Source organism: Mirounga leonina, unplaced genomic scaffold, assembly GCF_011800145.1.
Source record: "Mirounga leonina isolate KUSES-001 unplaced genomic scaffold, KU_Mleo_1.0 Mir_357, whole genome shotgun sequence".
In the NCBI taxonomy this organism is placed as follows: domain Eukaryota; kingdom Metazoa; phylum Chordata; class Mammalia; order Carnivora; family Phocidae; genus Mirounga; species Mirounga leonina.
The window spans coordinates 415950-441019 of record NW_023270702.1 but is presented as its reverse complement, the minus strand read 5'-3'; the positions used below and the strand labels follow the sequence as shown (position 1 = coordinate 441019).

Below are 25070 nucleotides of genomic sequence, written 5' to 3'. Positions count from 1 at the left end.
GACCCTAGATTTTTTATTTTAAAAAATTCTGAGGACTGTTAGGTATAGAAAAAATAAATTTAGTACTGTATTAAAAGATATATTGGGCCCCATGACCTTTGAATTGTTTTTCCTGAAATGGCCGTGGACTGGGGTAGAGTAGACTCAGCTGATCTTCTTTGTAACCTACACCCTGTATTTATGAATTAAGTGTATGAAATCTGTGGTCATGGGAAGTATATACCTGGGCAATTGGGAATTTAAAACTATGGCTTGGTTTAATCACCACTGTAAACAAACACGTAGGTTTCTCTTAATGTAATCATCTTTATATGATGAATTTGGGGAGGATGAGGAAGAGGAAAACCATGGAATGTATTAAACCAATTTAGGATTTTAGTTTGGAGGATGGATGCCTTGGTTGTGCATACTTGGGCAGGTTTCAGGCTTGCCACTTTCATGTCAAAGGAAGACAATGTACTAGACAGGAAAAAATGCTTAGGAATCAAAGATACTTTATTTCACCCTTCCCCAGGGTCCAGGGTAAAAGATAATCATAGTTATGAGTGAATGCTTACTGTGTGACAAACACATGCTAAAGGGTACATCGAATACCCTCTCCTTTAATCTTTCAACAACCACGTGAAAATAGGTGGTACTGGGGCCCCTGGGTGGCTCAGTCGTTAAGTGGCTGCCTTCAGCTCGGCTCAGATCATGATCCCAGGGTCCTTGGATCGAGCCCCACATCGGGCTCCCTGCTCAGCCGGGAATCCTGCTTCTCCCTCTCCTGCTCCCCCTGCTTGTGTTTCTGCTCTCGCTATCTTTCTGTCAAATAAATAAATAAAATCTTTAAAAAAAAAAAAAGAAAAGAAAATAGGTGGTACTATACCCTTTTCATAGAAGAACTGGAAGTTCCAAAAGGTTAGTGACTATGATGATAGCAAGAAAGAAGAGCAGAATCTATTTCTACCGTTCCTGAGCTCATTCTATTAAACTCTATTCAGCGAGGCAACAATGAATTAAGATGGGCCTCATAACAAAGAGAACATAGTCTCTAAGCCGGAAAAGGTATTAATGTTGGCTTGTGAGTTGTTTATCAGAAAGGCCCAGTGGAGCCTAGGTTAACTATTACATCAGGCTTCACAGCTTTTTACTGTCATTATATCAATTCGGTGGGGGAACTGATTAGTTCTTCTATTGATGACATCATGAACAATTCCTCAGTTTCAAGGGGAGGAAATAATAAACCTTAGTATCAAAATTATTGGGGATCTCTTCTCTAGAACTTATCTCCCAGAAATAGAGAAGTCCTCTAATTTGATAACATCTTTCAGACTGAAACCCAATCTAAAGTACCTAATACATATTTCAAAATTACTTCATGTCGGAAATACTGTTAAAGTGTAATAACTATAATTATAAAAGATTTACATCACCACAAGCATCTGGAGATGCAAACAGGTGTTATTAATCTACTAGTTGGAAGACTAAGTAGCTGGCATTATGATAGTACTCTGTGTACAGGACTATTTTCTAAGCCCACCATTTGCAATTGATTACATGGACCATCTGTAACTGTGAATCATTTTAGGAGTTACCCCACCGACATTTATCGAACATTTGTCATGTAGCAAAATGTTTTGTATAGAAAAGTTGACACATAATGGCTTTCAGGTTTCACTAAATCAACTTTAGATACCAGGCTGTAAGTACAACCCATTGATATGTAGTCTCCAGAAAAATACGGTTTATGATTTGATTCAAGAATACGGCCTCACCCCAAGCCCTCCGTGCGTAGACCAAAAGGTCTTTTGTGACCAGCGAGGTGACTTTGCTCCACCGTTTGTTCCCGTGGAACTATCTCTCGGCTGGCTTCAAAAGTGGTGAGGAAAGAAAATTTGGGAGATACAGCTAAAGATGACAGGGGAGCAGCGGGTCGCGATCAGTCGGAGGCTGGGGATTTGCCTACGGGGAAGAAACACGAAATCTCTGTTAAGCCGTGTGTGGTTCACGGAGGAGTGGGGTCTAGTCTCACTCGACGCGTACGCGCCACCTGTCAGACCAGAGGAGACGCTGGGGATGGAGGGGGGCGGGGAAGAGGGTGCCCCGGGTCCCGGAAAAAAGGCTGTCAGCCGGCGGGTCTCGGCTTTCGAAGCGCTCTGGTCGGGGTGCTAGCGCGGTGCGGTGGGGGGGAAGGGGGGTGAGCTAGACCCGGAGGCCACAACACGAAGCCTCCGGGATCAGGCTGGGAGACCGGGGGCGCCACCGCGTGCCCCTCCCCTGAGCCAGCCTCTCAGCTCCTCCTCCCAGGCACGTGACCACAGCCGGCGGCTCTCCTCGCTCCCGCAGCGTAGCTCGCTCTGTTTCTTCCCTCCCGCCGCCGTGCCCTTCTTCTCCTCAGTTCCCATCCCTCCGCCCTCCCCCACCTCCTTCCCCACGCCCCAATAGCGGCTCGAGCTGCGGAGTGCCCGCCCCTCCACCCTATTCTTCGCTTGTTCATTGGCTGAGGCCTCAAGGACGCGTCCCGAGGGCGGGTGGCAGCCATTGGTGGGATGAGCAATCCGAGTTCCCGGATGAGGGAACATTCAGCAGTATAAAGGGAGCGGGGAAGGCGGGAGACAGCGCAGTTTGAATCGCGGTGCGACGAAGGAGTAGGCGGTGGGATCTCGCTGGCTGTCTGATTAGTCCTTTCTCTGCCTTGCTTGTTTGAGCTTCAGCAGAATTCGAAATGGTAAACTTCGCGGAGGCGCTCGAAGACTTCGCGGGTTTTTGCCGATGGGAGAAAAACCCGTTACACACGGGAGATGGGGGTGAAGTGGCGACGGTTGGGAACGCGCGGAGACAGGATTTGGAAGAGCGGGGGGAGGTGTTTTGTCGGCGGCGAGCGGAGCAGCCTCCGATCTCGCGGCGGGCGGCGACGGTTGGGTGGCGCGCGCAGCGCCGCTGGGGGCCGGCGGGCGGACGGAGGCGCGCGGCCGCGGCGGGCGCGCAGCGGGGGGCCGGCGGGCGGGGTCGCCCTTGCGGCGCGCGGCTGGCCGGAGACCCCGGCTGGGCACGGGGCCGCGCTCGCGCCTGGGCCGCGCCGCGGTGGGGGAGGGGCACACCGCCCTGGTAATCCTATATTCCCCGTTCCTCCTTCGCTCGCGGGCGTGTGCGCGCCGCAGGCTGGCGGTAAGGCTGGGAAGGACTCCGGAAAGGCCAAGACAAAGGCGGTTTCCCGCTCACAGAGAGCCGGCTTGCAGGTCAGTGGTTGTTCGTGCAGTCTGGGAATTGTGGCGTTTTTCTCTACACCTTTTTTCTTGTTTATCATCGGTCTGGATGGGCGTTTTGTCTTTGCGTGGGTGATGCGGTGTCGCGACTTGGTTAGCCGATGCGATAAATATCGAAGGGGGGGCGATCACGTGTGTCGATGCTGGGGTGCGTTGCTGCACCAGCGTCCATGCCCCTTGGTTTGGCGCGCGTGTAATATTACCGTCTTTGATTCTAACATCTTTGTGCATTTATGTTTGTGTGCTTAAAATTAAGTTCCCGGTGGGCCGTATTCATCGACACCTGAAATCTAGGACGACCAGTCATGGACGTGTGGGCGCGACTGCCGCTGTGTACAGCGCAGCCATCCTGGAGTACCTCACCGCAGAGGTAAATGGGTGTACGCCTATAATCTGGAAAAGGTTTGGGGGGTTGGGGGGGGCAGCGAGAGGGAAGGAGGAAAGTGATGCAAGAAAAACTCCCAGGCCCTAAACGCGGCTAGAAGCTTCTGAGAACGCTAGAGGGGGCTGGTGCTCATTAAGGAATCTTACTGAGCTTCGTTGAGTTTGCTGCTCTTGGAAATAAAATTGCGTGCCCCCTTTTGCATGTGTTGCCATTCAGTTAGTAGGGGAAGACGTCATTTGGTAGATTTACCTGCATGAAGATTTGATTCTACTCTCTGGGCTTTGGCTTTAAGGAAAGTTGGAAGGAGATTGATTAGAATCTGCCTTGTAGGTACTTGAATTGGCAGGAAATGCATCAAAAGACTTGAAGGTAAAGCGTATTACCCCTCGTCACTTGCAACTTGCTATTCGTGGAGATGAAGAATTGGACTCTCTCATCAAGGCTACCATTGCTGGTGGTGGTATGTAAATACTAAAATTTTATTCCTTTGTAGAAAAAATTGTGTAGTTCTCGTTATTAATTTTTAGTGCAGAAGGTCTATTTTCACTGAAATTTGATTCATGTATATAACTTAATGACTTGTTACATACTTGAGCTTTGCATTTAAAGACAAGTTGAACATTACACTGTCTTGGTTTTAAGTGTTGTGTGATTTTTAAAATATGTATATTGAAAAGTAGAATTAATCCCTCTTCCTCTCCTAGGTGTCATTCCACACATCCACAAATCTCTGATTGGGAAGAAAGGACAACAGAAGACTGTTTAAAGGATGCCTGGATTCCTTATTATCTCAGGACTCTAAATACTCTTTAACAGCTGTCCAGTGTTGGTGATTCCAGTGGACTGTATCTCTGTGAAAAACACAATTTTGCCTTTTTGTAATTCTATTTGAGCAAGTTGGAAGTTTAATTAGCTTTCCAACCAACCAAATTTCTGCATTCGAGTCTTAACCATATTTAAGTGTTACTGTGGCTTCAAAGAAGCTATTGATTCTGAAGTAGTGGGTTTTGATTGAGTTGACTGTTTTTAAAAAACTGTTTGGATTTTAATTGTGATGCAGAAGTTATAGTAACAAACATTTGGTTTTGTACAGACATTATTTCCACTCCAGTGGATAAGCTCAATAAAGGTCATATCCCAAACTTAGTTGTGTTTTAAATTTGCTTGATTGTAATGGGAATTCCTTTCTTTTGAGTAGGTATCTCATACAGCAGTAACATAAGCATATTTCTTCTCTTGAAATTGAACTTGGTAGATAAAGTCAGCTGACCCAAGTGTAACTTTTTTTTTTTAATATTATGTAATGGGGTATTAAAAATTTTAAAAGGTTGGCAGGAGCTGCAGTGGGGCAAGTTGCTGTTTCTTAGGCTAAGCTGACCATCTCAGTTTGTTGGCTGTGCCTATTCTGTGTGATGGCATCACACTGGTGGGCTATTGCTGTGGTGGATTTGGGGAGGGGGAGAGGGCATTATAGCTACCTCCACAGAGGGAACTTTCAGTTTAGACTTTGGGGAGAATGGTTTTTTCATGCACTACAGTGTTTTGAAGTCTACTTGAATTAAATTTTTCAGTAGTTAACATGGGGGGTGGGGAGCTGCGTGCTATTCCCATTTTCCAGAAGAGTGTCTATTTCTTTGCGAGTCCTGAGTTACATATTTGCATGCTAACAATAGCTTGCTTGAACATTGTGAAAAAAACGAGTATTTTTTGGTTGGGTTGAGTGGACCATTTTGACACTTGCTTCGTGGGAAGTTCCTGTCCTCTAATTTTTTAAAATTTGGATGTCCTTACCAAGCAATAAGTGGTCCCTTCCCCCCCCCACCAAGGAGACCCAACATGACATGGTTCAGCATTCCACGAGGAAGTGCCATGAAAATGGGAGAAGGGAGAAAATCCAACAAGTCATTTCTGTGATGATAATACATTAAGAAAAGGTGGTTCCTGCCTTGTTTTGATCACAAAGGATTAGGACTAGGGCTTTTCACCAGAATAATTTGCAAACTGCAAATAAAGTGTTCGTACCTTCTGGATGTACCGAGAGACAATTTAACGGAATATGGGTCAGGAAAATGGTGTGTAGCTGAAATAAGGAAATAAAACAGTACCGTGGTTAGGGTCAAACGACGCTCTAATGTGCTTCTGAACACCTGTGCCGGAAGCGCTTCATAGGGACTGACAGCGCCGTGCTCACCTGACCGAAATCTCCCAAGGCTGAGGGCCGAGAGGCGGGCCCTTCGATCCCTGGGATTTTTCCTGTAAACGAGCGTCCCCAGGCCCCAACTGTCGCCCCGGCCGCCCGGAAGGCGGGCTCCCGGCTGCGCTGGCCGCGCTAGGAGGTCAGGGGGCACGGCGCTGCTAAGGCAGGAGGCGGGGTCCCTACCTCGACGGAACACCCCGGCGGGCAGCAGGGCTGGTATCGCCCGCCTCCTCCTCCCCCCCGCAACACGTTGGTCGGCTCCGAGCGTGTCGGCGCCGCGCACGGACAGCCGAGCCGGCTGCGACTCCCAGGCCCGGGAGCTCGGTCCTGGGGCCCGGAGGGATGCGGCTCGCGCCGTAGGGGCCCGCGGGGGGCGGGGAGGCCGCCGCGAGGAGGCGGAGCTGTGAGCCTGCCCGTCCGCCGGGGCCGCCGCCGCCGCCGCCACGGTCCCCCGCTCTCCTCCCCGCTCGCCACCGCACGCCCCCAGCCCGGGCCGGCTCGCCTCCGCCGCGGCCGCGGCGTCCGTCCCCCCGTAGCTGCGCTACCGGAGGAAACGGAAGAAAGCGCAAGCCATGGAGGGGAACCGGGATGAGGCGGAGAAATGTGTCGAGATCGCCCGGGAGGCCCTCAACGCCGGCAACCGTGAGAAGGCCCAGCGCTTCCTGCAGAAGGCGGAGAAGCTCTACCCGCTGCCCTCGGCCCGCGGTGAGGCCCTCACTGTCCTTTCCTTCCCTACCTGCCGGGTTCCCAGACCGCCGCGTAGCCCCCGCTGCCCCCACCCTCGCCCCTCCGGGAACCGGCGGGACCCCCGGCCTGCCAGATCCCGCCGCAGGGCCCCGGGACGAGCATCCCGACACACCCCCGCCCCGGCCCCGACTGTCCCGGGCCGGGCCTGGGATGGGCTGCCCGAGATTCCCTCCGCACTGGCTTGCCTTCGAGAGGCCGCCTCTCAGCTGACAGACGAGTGTTGCCGGTTCTCCGGTCCTTTTTGTAAAGGTTTAGCCGTCATTCTGCCAGATTTCTCTGGCCCCGTCTTACCTGAGTGGGGCTTTATATATATGGCTGTTTGGTTACGTGGCCCCCTCCCACCGCATCTGCACCCTCAAATAAGGCCTAGGCCCCTAATGAGGTGAGAGGAATGGGGAACTCAAATGGCTCATGTACAGGTCTCCATTCCACCACCTTTGGGGTGGAACGCTATTCCCAAAGCAAACATTTCGAATACCTGAGATGACATTGCTTTTCCTTGGTAGAGAGTTTTTTTTTTTTTAGAAGAGAAGAGCACAAATTTGGCAAGAATGATAGAGTCAGCAATGATTTCCTAAATAGTATCGGATTTGATAACACCGTAATTATCGATTCATTAGGCAAATCACTAAGGAATGGTGTACTGGACTGACTTCAGTTGAATTCGCTCTGTTCAGGTCCTGCTCTGGAGGCTTTAAAGTAATAATAATAGCCAACATTTACTGAACACTTAAAGTGCCAGGCCTTGTGCCTAGTGTTTTATATGAATTATTTCATTTGCTCCTCAGAACAGTCCTATGTAGAGATGGAATTCGTTTAACCGGGTTTACCCATGTGTAAACATTTTTTGATGAATGAATGAATGAATGAATGAATGAATGAGTGAATGAATGAAAATATTTTACCGAAGGTCACAGAGTAATTAGTAGCAAAGTCAGAATAGCACTTGAGCTTTTCAGCTCCAAAAAGCCTTTAACCACTATGCTCTATTGTCTTGCCAATAAAATACTGTTTCACTGGAGGTTCAAGGTATTTCAATTTTTTTATATTGTTGTATTCTTTGCTTTATCTATCATTTTCATTACATTGCTGTTGAATACTTTATCAGAGAGGACAGGAAAAGGAAGTGAAAGAAAAGAAAGGAGTTAATATTTTTTTAAAATGTGGCACAAATATGTAACAAAATTTACTTAATCATTTTTAAGCATATGGGTCAGTAGTATTAACCATTTTCATACTGTTCTGTAATAGATCTCTGGAATTTTTCATCTTACAGAACTGAAATTCTATACCAACAAAACAACTCCCCATTTTCCCTGCCTGCCAGCCCTTAGCAACACCATTCTTTATTTTTCTAAAATCGTACTACTTTAGATACCTTATGTAAGTGAAATCATACAGTATTTGTCTTTTTGACTGGCTTATTTTACTTAGCATAATTCCTTTAAGTACATGTTGTAGCATGTGATATGATTTTCTTTTTTAAGGCTATATAATATTTCATTTTACACCCCCCCACACACATTTTCATTATTCATTCGTCTGTCAGTAGACATTTAGGTTGTTTTTATATCTTGGCTATTGTGAATAATGCTCCTATGAACGTGGGTGTGCAAGTATCACATTGCAGGTTTCTCCTGCTTTCAGTTCTTTCAGATACATACCAAGAAATGGGATTGCTGGATCATATTGGCAGTTCTATTTTTAATTTTTTGAGGAACTACTATACTCTTTTCCAAAGCAGTTGTACCATTTTACATTCCCAACAGTGTGCAAGAGTTACAGTTTTTCCACATCCTCACCAAAACTTTTTTGTTTGTTTTTGATAGTAGCCATTTTGAAAAGTATGAGGTGATATCCCATTGTGGTTTTGATTTGCAGTTTCTTTAATGATAAGTGATGTTGAGCATATTTTTATATGCGTGTTGACTTATTTATATCACCTTTGAGAAATGTCTATTCAAGTCCTTTGCCCATTTTTTTAAAATAACTTAATTATTATTATTAAGGTGCTGAGTTGAGAGTAGAACTCAGGTGATTGACAGAAAGTAGTTTTTTTTTTTAAAGATTTTATTTACTTATGGGGGGGGTTGTGTGTGCAAGTGGGGGGAAGGGCAGAGGGAGAGAGGGAGAGGTAGACACTCCAGCAGACTCCATGCTGACCACAGAGCCTGAGTGGGGCTCTATCCCATGACCCTTAGATCATGACCTGAGCTGAAATCAAGAGTTGGATGCTTAACGGACTGAGCCACCCAGGCACCCTTGCCCATTTTTTAATTGGATTATTTGTTTTGTGGTTGAGTTGTAGAAGTCCTTTATATATTTTAGATATAAGCCCCTTACCATATGATTTACACATTTTTTCGCCCATTCTGTAAGAAGTCTTTCATTCTGCTGGTTGTGTCCTTTGATGTACAGAAGTTGTTAAGCTTCATGTAGTCTCATTTGTCTGTTTTTGCTTTTAAGCCTGTGCTTTTGGTGTCATATTCAAGAAATCATTGCCCAGAATTAAAATTTGCATACTGTATGAATACATGATTTCATTTTAACCATTATCTAGTACTAGAGGGACAGTTTTAACATTGAGCAAGTAACCACTTAAGACAGAATGCCTTGGCTTTTGAAGCCTATCTTCTCCACCTACTGGCTGTAATCTTAATCTTGGGCAAGTAGCATAAACCTCTCTAGCCTTTGCTCTTTCATCTGCAAAATGGGACAATAATGTACCGATTTCATGGGGCTCTTGTGAGGATTAAAGGAATTAATATATGGAATGCATTTAACAGTAAGCACTCAATTTTTTGGTATCATTTCTATTTAACAAGTGTGAAGCTCTGAGAAGCTTTAAACTTGTAGCTTGTCATTCTTATATAAACAATTTGTTGTTTTTGTTGTTTGTTTAATGCTTCATTGAGAAACTTTATTCTTTCAGTGTTTTTTTTCTTAACTAAGCTCTATGCCCCAACATAGCTTGAACTCACAACCCTGAGATCAAGAGTCACGTGCTCTACGGACTGAACCAGCCAGGCACCCCTATCATATAAGCAATTTGAATCAGTCTGCTAAAGGATACTTCAAGATATAAAAGCACAACACAGTTGTTGCTCTTAAAGACATGAACATAGAAAACATTAAGAAAGATAACAGTGAAAATTAATAGTACAATGTCTTGTAAAGGCAGTCTGTGATTACTAAGGAAAGTGATAGTTTACAGTTGTGGTGTGGTCAGAAAATCTTAGTTCAGATGCATACTTTACCTCTGACAGTTTTGTAACCAGGGACAAGTTACTTAGCATCTCTAAGTGTTCTTTAGTTGTGAAATTAAGATTTCATCCCAGGGTTGAGGTGAGCTTTGCTGAAATTAAGTTATGCTCAAATACTTAGCAGAGTGTGTTTTACATAGAATGTTCTCAGAAGATGTTTAATGGTAAGAGGGAGGGGAGGAAAAGGTCTAGAACATTTGTGTAAATCCTGAGAAAATAATTGGTGTAGAAAGAAAGTGAAGCTAGTGGTTAAAATGAAATTTTAAAATTTTATCCCTGAATTTCTCCTATTCTAGATTACTAATACTTATGCCTCAGGGTTTTGACTGAAGGTTCCTCTGGATGTGTTTTCATGCTAACATAGGCAAAAGAAAACATTGCATATTGATTTTCATCATTCTTATACAGTGAATGGGAAAATGTGAGAGTAAATTCTAACTAAACTCCAGAATTTTTATCCTCTTTACATTTTATTTTTGCCAGGTGAGCAGTTTGATTGATAAAACACTTAAAAAAGTTGGCAAGAGTTTTCCTTGAGGAAAAGCTTGATCTTCAAATGGATCTAGGACATTGTTGCTTTCTATGTTTTTAGTTGAGGATATTATTTTATGGATCATTTATTTCAGTGGACTTCTAAGTGAATTGAATTTTATAAATATTCAAATATTTTCATTCTATGAGTTTGGTTTATGTTCAAAAGGATTGATATGTATGACTAGCTACTACATATTCTGGAAAAATAATGTCAGCAGGCAGAAAAGTAAATTACTTTTTAGTTTCTTAAACTGTATATTTATTGAATTATTGATATGTTTTGGACTTTCACAGAGGGATACAATCTCACTGTTTTAATGTTTTACATTGCTATTTACTTAATATTAACTTCAGTGTTTCATACTAATTGGGGGGCAATTAGTATAGATTGTTTTTTTTCGAAGAAAAGCATTTTGATTGTTTTCAAGAATTTCTTAGTAACTTGAACTAAATTGTGGCCTACAACTTCAAAAAAGGCCATCCTGTGTGCTTTAATGAATGGATAACTCATGTGTAATTTGCAGCATCTATCTGCACAATAACAATTAAAATAGTACTCTATTTTTTCCCTCATGTGAAAGATATATGTATAGAATTTTCCTTTTTTTATACATTATTTTAAAATTTAAATCTAATAAAAAATTCAAAGTTCTGTCCCTCTTTTGCCTGACTTAAAATAGTAAAATAAAGCTTTTCAAACTGTCATTACACATCTGAATATTAGCCAACCTGTTCCTTTTAAGGCAATTCCATTTTCTTTCTATTTCTGACTTAATTAAATTTTAGTGATGAGTACAAACTATACATTCAGAACAAATATTCCATAACATTGAATTAAGGGTTATAAAATGATCTCCAAATTTCAGCTAATAGCCAAAGTGTTTTATAGTTAAAGAAGGAATACTGAATTTAGTTTTGAACCTTAATTTTATAGTTGTGTGACCTTGCATATGTAACTATTTTTTGGGCCCTCAATTTTCTCATCTCTAAAATGGGGATACATTTATTCAACACACATTTGCTGAATCCATACTTCCTTGTGGCTTCGGAGTAAGTGAATAATAAGTCCTTGTCCTCTTAGAGCTTACATTCTACAGGAATGAAATATGATGTATCTGCTGGACATAATAATGGCTCAGTTCCTGTGGATTCTCCTTTCCTTTCTTGAAACTTAGTTATCTCATCTGTAATTTTCATGGGATTATTATAAAGATATTTTATTAAGTGCTGTAAGAATGTCGTGTATTATTACTAAGCCAAAAGTATTTGGATACTGCCTTGGCATCAACAGTATAATATTTGTCTCTTTTCTGTCATTTTTGTTACTTGTTTGAGCAGAAAATAATTGCTTTAAGTTAGGATTGCTCTCCATTTAGATTCAACTACTCATTCCATGCTTAGTTAACATGTGGTTCTCCCTATTTTGCTGCATTCATTCCTCGTGCTATGCTTTCTGTGTGTATAGCCGTCCCTCTCCTAGATTAAAAAGTCTTTTGCCATCAGGAACCATTTTAATCTTCTTATCCTTTTTACTCCCCTCGTACCTGACAGTATTTGCTTTGGCATATATAGGGCTGTATTTTCTGGAATGATACCTATTTATATAACTTTATTCCCTTCAATAAGGATGATTTACTAAATAATTAAATGAAAATCTTATAGCTTAACATGCTATTCACAAATGAAGCTTTTCAATAATCAGATAAGTATGTAAAATGTATATATAAAAATTGTCACTAGCCAAATTTAGAAAGAGTGTAAATGTTCAGTGGGAATCGATTAAATAAATTACATTGCATTGAGATACTATGCATCTATTAAAAATGATAATGTGCCTCAATAATTTTCCATCTGCTGATCCCCTCACCCTGCTCATTGGCCATAAATCCCCAGCTGTCTTTGCTGAATTCGGAGTTAAGCCTGATTACTCCCCTACTGCAGTAGTCCTGAATAAGATGTAAATAAATAAAAAAATACATAAATATGTAAGTAAATGATGTGGACTGATATTTATTGATAAAAAATGAAATACATGATATCTTATGAACTAAATAAAGGTAAGCTATCAAATATTTAGATTATTCTAATTTTGTTCAAGCATACATAAAAAACTCGACAGCTAACTAGAGTAACTAGAGTCAAATATACCAAAATGGTTGAGTGATTTTCTTGTGTGGGATTTATAAGTGATTTTTACTTTGTTATGTCTTTTTTAATGAGCTGAGAAACATTACTTTTATAATCACACAAATAAAAGCTGTTTCTGGTTTGTGGAGAGGAGGAAAACATCCATTTGTTTTTCAAATTATTTATCCTTATTTTAGATTTAGCTAATAGTGGACATTCTATATAACAGGTGTGCAGTAGAAACTTATGAAATAAAAACAGATCTTGGTTCTTCACTTTTGGATGATTCACATAAACATTTTTAATACCGTATTTACTTTTTTACCAGTCCTAAATACGGAGTATTCTTAAATGCAGAGTCTGTCAAAACCCCGAAAGTAAAGCAATACGTGTGGAAAGTGAAGGCATAAAATGATATTGTATAATTTTGAAAACCAAAAGTAAATGTAGTCTGGTTTATAAGTTTATAAGTACTGTATTTGCTTTGTAAGTACTATATTTGCCCAACTAATGTTTGTAATACTGCACATTATTGCTAATGAGATCTCATGTGATAGCTAAGACAGAAAAATCCAATGTGTTCTAAATTCTGGCACTATTTGAACTGAATCATATTACCTTCTCAGGCATTGGTTCCAGAAATTAATACAGAAAGCCTTGCTGAGTCCATTTTTAAGATGACAAAACTGGATATTGAGACCCAGAGGTAATGGAACTTGTCCAAATCTTCACTCTTTGGAGGCAAAGAGTGTTTGGTGTGAGTGCATGTACACACGTAGCCATTGTTAAGCAGAGCCCCTATGCATGAAATTGTAGAAGAATTTTCAGTATCATAAAGATGTTGAAAATATAAAACAACAGTATGATCCTGCTTCAGCAATATTCAGCATCTAGCTATTAACCTGGATGATGTCCAGAAAAACACTGGAAGATAATTTTATGCTAAGAATGAAAGGGAATGTACAGATAACTTCTAACTAGCATGCATAGGGACTTGGTGTCCACCTATAAATGCTAAACACATAAAATCATTTTCATATCTGGCTCCACAAGTTTTAAAAAATTCTTCATTTATTAGCTGAACTACTTCTATAAAGAGGTATTTCCCCTTTCCTGTCTTGGGGTTACATAGTGGTACAGTTCATACAGGAAAGACAAGTGCTTGATTGCTTTTATCAGTTTTCAAGAAAAGGGGTTGCTTCCCTTTTTTCCCCAAAAGCAGCTAATTAGTATAGTTGACCCTTGAATAACATGAGTTTGAACTGTGTGGATCCACTAATCAGATTTTTTTTTTTTTTTGCTTATTACAATACAGTACTATAAATGTATTTTCTCTTCCTTATAATTTTCTTAGTAACATTTTTTTCTCTAGCTTATTTTATTGTAAGAATACAGTATATAATACATATAACATACAACATACGTGTTAATCGAGTATTTATGTCACTGGTAAGGCTTCCTTCCGGTCAATAGTAGGCTATTAGTAGTTAGGCTTTTAGCGAGCCAAAAGTTATATGGGTATTTTTAACTGCAGTGTGGATTGGTGCCCCTAACTGCTGGGTTGTTCAGGGTCAACTGTATTATTTTTTAGGTCTTTGGCCAGTAGGGAGCCCCTTCACATTTACTTCCTGAGTACAGACAGATTCCCAATAGTCTTTAATAGTTGGCTTGCTGTTTGGTCTAACAGAATGTTTCAGGTTCCTCTTGTACATTTTCTGTGAGAGATCTGGAATCATATCTCCAATAAGTTTCTTTTAGTGGAAAATGGTGTTTCAACATTACAATCTGGCACTAAGGATGCTGTAGCTACTGGATTGTTCATTATTTCTGGGCTTTTTCAGTGTACAGACTAGGAAATAACTTTTTTTTTCTATAGCTAAAACAGCTTACGAGTTTACACTTTTACTTTTCATTCAAATTAAGCACTTTGGGGTGTTAAATTTCTCTAGTTTATATTTCTTTTTTTTTTTCTAGCTTATATTTCTATTTCCTTCCTCCCACAGTAGTAATGCTGGTTCTCAAGGCCATGGTAAATGATAGAATATGTCATAATTATTTTTTTGCTTTCTGCCACATCATATACTTACATAATAGTTTGAGTAGTATTACCAATACTACCCCCCTAATACAGTTATTGAAAAGTTAAAATTTTTAGCTTATACTCTCCCATTTTCCCCTCCCCATTTCAAGTTTTTTTAACATTCTGAAATAAAATTTCTAGAAAAGTCACAAGAATAGTATAACTTCCCTTGTGTATTTCACTCAGGCTTCCAACTTCATAAAATTTTACTACATTTGCTTTATCATGCCCTTCCTCTGTCCTTCCCTGCTGTCTCCCCCGTCCCATGCATACATGCACAATTTGTTCTTACTATATTTTTTCCTGAACCAGTTAAGAGTAAGTTATAGACATGATGTCCCATTACCCCTCAATAATTCAGTGTATATTTTCTAAGACAGGGACACTCTTATATAACCACAGTACAACCATTAAATTAATGAAATTAATGCATGTACCTCTTTCAGAATCTATCCATCTTCCCAATTATGTCTTTGATAACAAAAAAGACACATGTTGCATTTATTTGACATGTTTTATTCTCCAGATTATCTTTTCTTTTTTCTCTCTTGACCTTGGCATTTTTGATGAGTACAGGCCAGTTATTTTATAGAATTTCCCTCAATTTGGGTTTGACATTTCCTCATGTGAATTTTTGGGAGGAATACATAGAAGTGATGTTGTTTTCTTAGTATAACATATCAGGAGTGATCTGGTCTTTATTGATTGATGCTAATTTTCATCACTTGTTTGAGTTGCTGATTGTCAGGTTTCTCCATTCTAAATTACTTTGTTTCCCCATTGTAATTAATAAATATTTTGTGGGAAAATACTTAAAACTGTGTAAATGTCCTGTTCCCCAGCAAACTTCCCCAACTCCTTTAAGTGTCCATTGATGATTCTTTCCTGAATAAATTTCTAATGGTTGTCAATGGTGGTTTTCTAATTCTGTCATTCCTTCTACAATTTATTAGTTGGCATTCAACTTTATTTATTAGTTTGGATTCATGGATTCCTATTTAATCCATTACTATCATGTTTTTAAAAGATTTATTTATTTGAGAGAGAGTGAGCATGTGGGTGAGTGAGGGGAGAGGGAGAGAATCTCAAGTAGACTCCCCACTGAGCATGGGGATGATGTGGGGCTCAGTCTCATGACCCATGAGATCGTGACCTGAGCCAAAACCAAGAGTCAGACACTCAACCACCTGAGCCACCCACGTACCCCCATTGCTATCATTTTTAATTTTGATGCTCAGAGTGCCTCAGATTTAGTCAGGAGTCCCTTCAAACTGACTCCTGCGTCTTTTTGACTTTAACTTTTTGACATGTCTCCATCACTCTTTGAGCTTTCTTACTTTCTGGCACAAAACAATTTTCGGGTTCACTTTTTATTTTATTGTCCTGGGAATCAGCTATTTCTCCAAGGAGCTCTTACTCTTTTCAGTGGACAATGGTACTTGGAAAGTAAGATATACACACTAGATAGGCTTCTTGCTACAGGGTTGTCATTGCCTTTGGGTCCTCTCAGTCGACAGAGCTAAGAAATATATGTATGTGTGAATGTATGTATGTATATGTATGTGTATGTATATCTGTGTGTTATATGTGTTTGTATATGGACATATGCACATTTATAGTAATTTAATCTTTATTAATTTTGATATCTGTGCAACATCCACAAACCTCCCTTTCAGTCCAACAGAGTTCATTCTAGCTTCTGTTTCCATATTTGTAATGCCATTCTCAGGCCTGTTTTTGGCTATAGCTTCCCTCTTGGTTCCAATAAGGTTCCTTCATCCACGTGTCAGCTGCCAAAAGGTAGAAAAGGAAAGGGAAGAGAAGACCAATAATTTGTTTTTTTCAAGTAAAAGACAAGCCAGAAGAAGCCCACCATTTTAAAAATATTTGAATCTGTCTACAGTGTCGGAGCATATAAATATTATATACTATATGCGCTTTCTTTTAATCGTTATTTAGTCTTATCTCTGTGGGTCACTATACATTTAGTTCTCACCATCAGTCCTTATATCAATGTATTTATAATTATTTTGTATTCCTGAAGCTTGTTCTCTAGTAGATTTCTAGGAAGGGCTTGTGGGAACTATGCTCCTAAGTTCTGGAATGTTGAAAACCGTTCATCCGGGGACTTAGTGCTTGAAGTTAGTTGGTGCATACAAAGTACTTGACTGAAATTTTCTTTCCTTGGATATCTAAATATGTTATTCCATTGTTTTCTGCAAATACTACTGATAAGCAAAGTTTGATGACAATCTAATTTTCTTTCATTTATAAGTTGTTCTATCTTTTTGCCTAGATGCTTGGTTAATTTTACTAGAATATATTTTGGGGTTGGTTATTTTGGGTCAATATTCTTAGTTATGTGCTTTGCCCTTTCATTATATGACTTTAGATGTTTTTATCAGAGAAGTTTTCCCCAATTATTGTTTTATTGGTTTTAGTCCCTTGCTTTATTTTTCCTTTTTTGGGACTCCTATTATATGTATGTTGGATGTTCTGTAACTATTTTCAGTATTTGCCATTTTTTTCTAATTTTTTGTCTTTTTCATTTTTTAATTTAAAATTTTTTCCTCTTTTTAATATTCTCTTTTGCTTATACAAAGTTATCTGTAGTTTATTAATTCCTTATTTCTTCTAGTTTAGTCTTCTTTTTTGAATTGGTTTTTTTCTTTTATTTTTTATTGTTTCCTGAGTTTTATCATCTAAGCTCTGAATGAATAATTCTAGGGGTTGTTCTAATTCTAATTTATGGTGTACTTCTGTATTATGTATAACTTTTTAAAGTCTTTTCAGCTTGTTTTGAAGTAGTGGTTTATAGCATTTACCTGTTTTGTTGGCAAGTCTTTGTGGTATGTTTTCATTGTCTTCAGAGATTTATTTTATTCCTATTCACTTTTTTTCTCACAATAACTTTGTATCAGATATCACTTCTACCATTTTCTTTTACTAATTTTTTATACTCATTTTTATGTGAAGTTAATTAGCCTTTCTAAATACACAGAGATCCTTCTCCAGTTTTTGGGTAATGTTTGAAAATATATCACCTTGCTTTATAAGTTCTCTCTCTTTTCTCCTTCCTCACTTCATCTGGAATTTCTTATTTCTTCTACTGCCCCTGTCCTCTTCAGTTTGGGTCCTGTTCTCAGCAGGTTCTTGGTGTGGCTTTTGTTCTGGATGGGAGTTTTGACTGATTAGTTTTGAACATTTTAGTGCCTGGAGTTTCTATGCCCTTAAGAGTTTATTGTGGACCCTCTCACTCACATGCTACAATAGGAGCAGAACTCATTCTTTTTTTTACATATTTTTCTCAGTTTTGTCTGCTGTGTTGTAATATAGAAAGTCCCTGTTGGTTATTTTGGAATTCTTTTGTTCTGTGGACTGGCAAATGCCCTCTTACTGTGCTCTACTTCTTCCCACACAGATGGTAAAACCCACATAGATCTTGTAGCTTTATTGGTGGTTCATCCCCACCTTCTGGTACTTTGGGATTTTGTGCATGAGGTTTTGATTTTGCTATCTAATTGCTCAGATTTTATAAGGGAATTGGCAGAGATTTAAAATTTTAGCTGTTGTCACATCCTTCTTCCCAGAATTCTTACAAAATTTTTGAGAATTTTTGTGAACCACTAACCTCTAGACCATGCTGGCTTCTGCTCTAAAGGTTAACATTATGATTGCATTAAATACAAACTAAACTATATTTGAAAATTAACTATATAACATATATCATACTTACCTTGTTAATAACTAATAGGTTGCTGTCTAAGAGCCTTTTTGCATCATCTACAACTAGATATTATAAAAACAATTTCTTATGTCTTTGGTGACCTCTTGAATGCATTAACTAGAGAAAAGATATGGTAGAAAGAAGTGTGTGTGTATATATATACACACACACTTATATACTTATATACATAGACACATATATATACTTATATACATATATAAGTGCGTATATGATAAAAATAATAAACAACTATATGTTTGCAAATTTGCCAACACTGCTAGGATCTTTAAAATATATATATAACAGCCTTACTGAGATATAATTCGCATATGTATAATTCATTCTTTTAAAGTATACCATTCAGTGGGTTTTAGTACATTCACAGTTGTGCAACCATTGCAGCAAACAATTCTAGAACATTTTCTTCACCTCAGAAAGAAACCCTATACTCATTAGCAGTTAATCCTCATTTGTCCCCAATTCCACACTTTCCTCCCCACTAGCCCTTGGCAGTGACTAATATACCTTATTCTGTGTACATTTGCCTATTTTATACATTTCATATAAATAGAATCATACAATATTTCTGACTTTTTTTAACTAAGCATGTTTTCAAATTCATCTATGTTGTAGCATATATCAGCTTCATTTTTTTCCCCAAATTTTTTTAAAAAGATTTTATTTATTTATTTCAGAGAGAGAGAGAGCGCGCCTGTGTGCGCACAAGTAGGGGGAGGGGCAGAGGGAGAAGCAGACTCCCCGCTGAGCAGGGAGCCCAATGTGGGGCTCGATCCCAGGACCTTGGAATCATGACATGAGCTGAAGGCAGATGCTTAACTGACTGAGCCACCCAGGTGGTGCAAACTGGGTGGCCCTTTTCCCCAAACCTTTGTTTAAATTCTAGTTAATATACAGTGCAATATTGGTTTTAAGAATGGAATTCAGTGGTTCATCACTTACATATAACACCCAGTGCTCATCATAACAAGTGGCCTCCTTAATACCCATTACCCATCTAGCCCATCCCCCACCCACCTGCCTCCATCAACCCTCAGTTTGTTCCTATCATTAAGAGTCTCTTGTGGTTTGTTTCCCTCTCTCTTTTTTTTCCTCCCCCTCCCATATGTTCTCCTGTTTTGTTTCTTAAATTCTACATATAAGTGAAATCATATGGTATTTGTCTTTCTCTGACTGACTTCTTTCACTTAGCATAATACACTCTAGCTCCATGTTGCACCATGTTGTTGCAAATGGCAAGATTTCATTCTTTTTGATGGCTGAGTAATATTCCATTATAGATAGATAGATAGATAGATAGATAGATAGATAGATAGACCACATCTTCTTTATCCTTCATCAGTCGATGGACATTTGGGCTCTTTCCATACTTTGGCTATTGTTAATAATGCTGCTGTAAACATCGGGGTGCATGTACCCCTTTGAATCTGTATTTTTGTATCCTTTGGGTAAACACCTAATAGTGCAATTGCTGGATAGTAGAGTAGTTCTATTTTTAACTTTTTGAGGAAGTTCTGTACTGTTTTCCAGAATGGCTGCATCAGTTTGCATTCCTATCAAGAGTGCAAGAGGGTTCCCCTTTCTCTGAATCCTCACCGACACCTGTTGTTTCTTGTGTTGTTAATTTTAGCCTTCTGACGGGTGTAACCATCACGGTTTTGATTTGTATTTCCCTGATGATGAGTGATGTTGAGCATCTTTTCATATGTCTGTTAGCCATTTGTATATCTTCTTTGGAAAAAATGTCTTCTTTAGAAGACTTCTTTGGATAAATGTCTGTTCATGTCTTCTGCCCATTTCTTAACTGGATTATCTGTCTTTTGGGTGTTGAGTTTGTTAAGTTCTTTATAGATTTTGGATACTAACCCTTTATCAGATATGTCATTTGCAATTATCTTCTCCCATTCCATAGTTTTAGTTTTTTGCCTTTTAGTTTTGTTGATTGTTTACGTAGTACTTCATTTTTCCATTGTATGGACATATCACATTTTATCCATTCATCAACTGATGAACATTTGGATTGTTTCCTATGTTTTTCTATTATGAACAATGCTATTATGAACATTTGTGAACCAGTTTTTGTGTAGATGTGTGTTTTTATTTCTCTTGGGTATATGTCTTTTTCAGATGTATGGTTTCCTAAATATGTTCTCCCTTTCTGTGGATTGCCTTCTTACTTTATTGATAATATTCTTTGAAGGGACAAAGTTTTTAATTTTGATGAAGTCTAGTTTCTCTATTTTTCTTTGTCACCTGTACTTTTATCTAAAAATGTTTTGCCTGACTCAAGGTCACAAAGATGTATTCCTATCTTTTCTTCTAGGAAGAAATTTTTCTTTACTTCTATATTCACACACACATTTAGTTGTATGATCTGTTTTAAGCTAATTTTTGTATATGGTGTAACAAAGGGGTTCAAATTCATTTTTTTGCACGTGGATATTCACTTGTCCCAGCACCATTTGTTGACCCACATGTTCTGATATGTAGTACGTTCATTTTTCTTCAAATCTATTTTTTCATTTCTATTATGATTACTTCTTTGATATACGAGTTGTCTCAAATTTTTTTCCTAACCCATTTGTGATCTTTCTACTTAAATTTTTAAATTGATTTCTTACTTAAATGCATTGTGCTCATTTGATTGTAGAATATATGACTACTTCTTAGAAATGCAAAGAGAATAACATTATGGTCTAGCTATAATGTAGTCAGTGTTTTTATTCCTTGTGTGCCTGAAAGGATGAATATTCACCAGTTGTTGGGCATAATGTTGTATCTCTTAGATCAAGCTTGATAAATTAGACATTTATATCATTTGTATCCTGGTGATTTTTTCATCTACCCAATGTTAGTTAATAAATGACATTGCATTGTGTTAAATTGAAATGTGTTAAAATTTTCTCCCACCATGGCGAATTTCTGTTTCTTCCTTTTAGTTCTTTTTTCTATGTTTATTTTTTCTTAAACATGTATTAAAAGATTTTATTTATTTGAGAGCGAGCGAGAGAGAGCAAGCATGTGCAAGTGGAGGGAGAGAGATAGAGGGAGAGGGAGAAGCAGACTCCCCGCTGAGCAGGGACCCTGAGATCATGACCTGAGCTGAAGGCAGATGCTTAACTGACTGAGCCACCCAGTACCCCCTTATGTTTAGTTTTACTTATGGAAAGTTTCAAGCATACACAAAAGAAAGGATAGTGTAATTAATTCCTATTGCCCTCTCATCTTTAACCTTTATGAATATATATGGCCAATCTTATTTTATATATATTTTCTCTACCCTTTCTTTTATGCTCCCCCAGTATTTTATTTTATTTTATTTTATTTTTTTAAAGATTTTATTTATTTATTTGAGAGAGAGAGATTGAAAGAGAGAGCACAAGAGGGGGTAGGGTTAGAGGGAGAAGCAGACTCCCCGCCAAGCAGGGAGCCCGATGTGGGACTCGATCCCGGGACTCCAGGATCATGACCTGAGCCGAAGGCAGTCGCTTAACCAACTGAGCCACCCAGGCACCCACTCCTCCAGTATTTAAAGCAAATCCTAGACATAACTATATTATTGTTTTATAGGCTCAATGTTTAGATTTACTCATACATTTACCACAGTATTTGCTCACCATTCCCTTTTACATTTTCACCTATCTGGAAGCATTTTCCTTCTGCCCAAAACCTATATATTACAGTATACTTTAGTGAAATCTTAGTGGTAAATTTTATCCATTTTTGTTTCTTTGAAAGGTTTTTAATCTTGAGCATTTTCTAGAAAATTAGTGCAGAATTCAAGTTGACAGTTATTCTTTCTGAGCATTTTGAAGGTATTATTTCCATGCCTTTTAGCTGCCATTGTTGTTGTTGAGAAATAAATAGAAAGTCTAATTTCTATTTCTTTGTAGATAATCTCATTGGCTTCTTTAATGACTCTCTCTTTTTCTTTGGTATTCTGTGGTTTCACCATGATATGACAAATGTAGGTGTGTCATAAGGAATTAAATGATAGTACTTTTGAGTTATTAGGTTTAATTTCTTAATATTCTAAGTGATGTGATCTTAAACAGGTATATAAGGGAATATATTTTATTTTAAAAAGCCATGTGGTGAATACTTTTGGAGTACATGATTCTTAATTTTTCAGCTTTATAACTTTCTTCTCAAGATCGTGTGTTTATACATGATATAACATGGCATAGTATGCTTTCTGTATCTTTCTACAGCACTGTTGGAAATAATTATGAAAAATGGAAGCACCGCTGGAAATAGCCCTCATTGCCGAAAACCATCAGGTTGTGGTGATCAAAACAAGCCTAACTGTACAAAGGACAGCACATCTGGTAGTGGTGAAAGTGGAAAGGGCTACACCAAAGACCAAGTAGATGGAGTTCTCAGGTAGGGATAATATGACTTATATCTCAACTAGAATTGATACTAACATAATTTTTCAATGTTATGACGCCTAAAAAAATGTGTGAACTATAATTTGGTGGAAGAACAAACACAGAAGAATTGAACTCTGGGTGTCTTATGCTTTATGTTATTTATCAGATCAGTCTGTAAAGTACCAACTCTATGGAAGGTTCCATCTTTTAAAGTAACTATAAGGCAAAAGTTGCTTCCAGATATTTTTTCTTGGGGAATATTATTTCAATTTTTTGACACAGTATAATATTTAGATAACTGTATTAAGAGAGGATAAAAGAGGAGAAAGAATTGTTTTGTCTTTGTATACAGGAAAGTAGGAGAATTTCATATGAGAGGAAAATTGAGGGCAATAGCAACAGCATTTTCAAATTCACTTGTATTAATGTAGCACAATTTTTTTCTATTTCTTTAAGGCCATCTTTATATATACATGTGCAAACATATAATAACGTCCTCTTCTTTTAATATTTTTCATACTCTAATTATTCTGCCTCCGTGTTTTTAGTTTTACCTCATGTTATACTTCTACTTAAAGTAAAAGAATTAGGTAGAGTTGGAAAATTGTGAACTAGGTTTTGGGGATCTGATGTAACTGATTTTATAATTAAGAAGAGCTTTTCTGGAAATAAAATGAACCTTTGAGTATGAAACACTACAGAAAATGCTGTTTTGTTTTCTGCTACAGCTTAGGGAAGCTTTATTGATATTGTACTGATGTTGCTCTCTAGCAAAGTTGAAGGACTCTAAACTGATTAATCAGATAATTCACATGGAGAATGAATTATAGTACAGTGAACTAGCTCAAGTGAAGAGCAGATAAAACTAGATTGTCTTTCCCTTAACGTTTTCTTATCTACTTTTCTTCTGATCTTATTTCCTTTTTTGCTCATCCTTTTTTCTCCATTGCTTTTTAGTTCATTCTTTTTTTTCTTACCATAATTTAGAATTGAAGTCATTTTATTTTTTAATTTTTTTAAAGATTTTATTTATTTATTTGACAGAGAGAGACACAGAGAGAGCAGGAACACAAGCAGGGGGAGTGGGAGAAGGAGAAGCAGGCTTTCTGCTGAGCAGGGAGCCTGATGCGGGGCTCGATCCCAGAACCCTGGGATCATGACCTGAGCCGAAGGCAGACGCTTAACGACTGAGCCACCCAGGCGCCCCCTAGAATTGAAGTCATTTTAAATAAAATATCAATGTATTTACATTTTTCTTTTTTCCCTACATATTTAGATGCTAAAGCTTAATTGTAACATTTTATCTGAGTGTGGCCACAGATGTTGGTGTTTGGTAGAAAAAAAGAAAAGAAAAAAGACTCCCTAATCATGGTGAAGCCATGCTAAAGGGTATTTGATTAGCATGAATGGTAGTGAAGCACTTTTGGGATATAAGTAATTTTGCTAACTACTTTTATAACTAGTATTGTGTGATTGAGAGTTGGTTGACTATGTGAGATAGGTGAATGAATAAATGAGAGACTTCCTTTTGAATTTCTTCAAGAAAAAGCTTTAAATAAATGGTGTGCTGAAATGTGTTCCAGGAAACCACATCTATTTGAAAACAAATTGTATTTTCTTGTAGAATTGACTTTCTATTGGGAGAGTATGTTCTTAATGAAAGACCTAAATAAAGTTAATTGTATTATATGTGATTTCTGTTTAGAAGCATTTTGTGATTAAAAAAAAGACTATAGAACTACTTATATATTTTGAAATATCACCAAAGAATAGAGTTGAAAGTTTTGGAGAATAGGTATGCCCTAAATCTGGTGCTATTTTTTAAAAATCTTTTTTTCTTCTTTTCCTCTATCCTCACCTTAAAAGGAAAAGAGGAGTAGCTCAAGGTATGGTAGAAATAAGGAAGGAAGAGCAGTGCTTTGTTTTACTATCTCTTGGAGTATTTAGGCAGGATATCTTGAGAATGAAAGAATGAAAGATGGTGGTGGGTACGGATACACTTTGTGTATGGCCGGATTTGGAAAGATGGAAACAGGAGATTGAGGGAGTTTCTGTCTTTTGGCTTCTATATTCTCTGGGAAATTGGAGTGGAGATTATCCTCTGAGAGTTAGAAGAAAAGAGATGAGATTGGAAACTTGAGGAGAGTTGTAAAAGTATGGAAAATTTACAGAGCGGAAAGGCAAAGGGAATGGAAGGATTGCTGGTTAGCGTTGAGGACCCAGCCAAATTTCAGACCATGAATTCTTATTGGGTATAAGTATTAGCTTAGTAGTACAGCTGTATTAGAAATTGTTTCTCTGGTCAATAATTTTCTTATCCCTTTTTTATTAAATGCAGTTTTTTTCCTCTGAGGACTAAATGTGATTGGAA

At 38.6% G+C, this 25070-nt stretch overlaps 2 protein-coding genes across 4 annotated transcripts in view; both read left to right on the top strand.

Moving 5' to 3' along the window:
* Positions 1-2370: 2370 nt before the first annotated feature.
* On the top strand, positions 2371-4796 carry LOC118027034 (histone H2A.Z). The gene is made up of 5 exons (XM_035030158.1): positions 2371-2710; positions 3144-3221; positions 3505-3618; positions 3964-4093; positions 4338-4796. The coding sequence occupies exons 1-5, from the start codon at positions 2708-2710 to the stop codon at positions 4397-4399; spliced, it is 387 nt and encodes a 128-aa protein (XP_034886049.1). The 5' UTR covers positions 2371-2707; the 3' UTR covers positions 4400-4796.
* A 1492-nt stretch (positions 4797-6288) lies between these two features.
* DNAJB14 (DnaJ heat shock protein family (Hsp40) member B14) overlaps positions 6289-25070 on the top strand; it is a 50280-nt gene continuing 31498 nt past the window's right edge. For 2 of the 3 annotated variants that reach the window (XM_035030155.1, XM_035030157.1), the window contains exons 1-2: positions 6289-6535; positions 22538-22709. In XM_035030155.1, the coding sequence (XP_034886046.1) occupies positions 6403-6535; positions 22538-22709 (305 nt within the window). In that variant the 5' untranslated portion in view covers positions 6289-6402. Of the gene's footprint in view, positions 6536-12104; positions 13208-22537; positions 22710-25070 lie in introns of those variants that run through there. The other variant, XM_035030156.1, reaches the window with a different exon arrangement.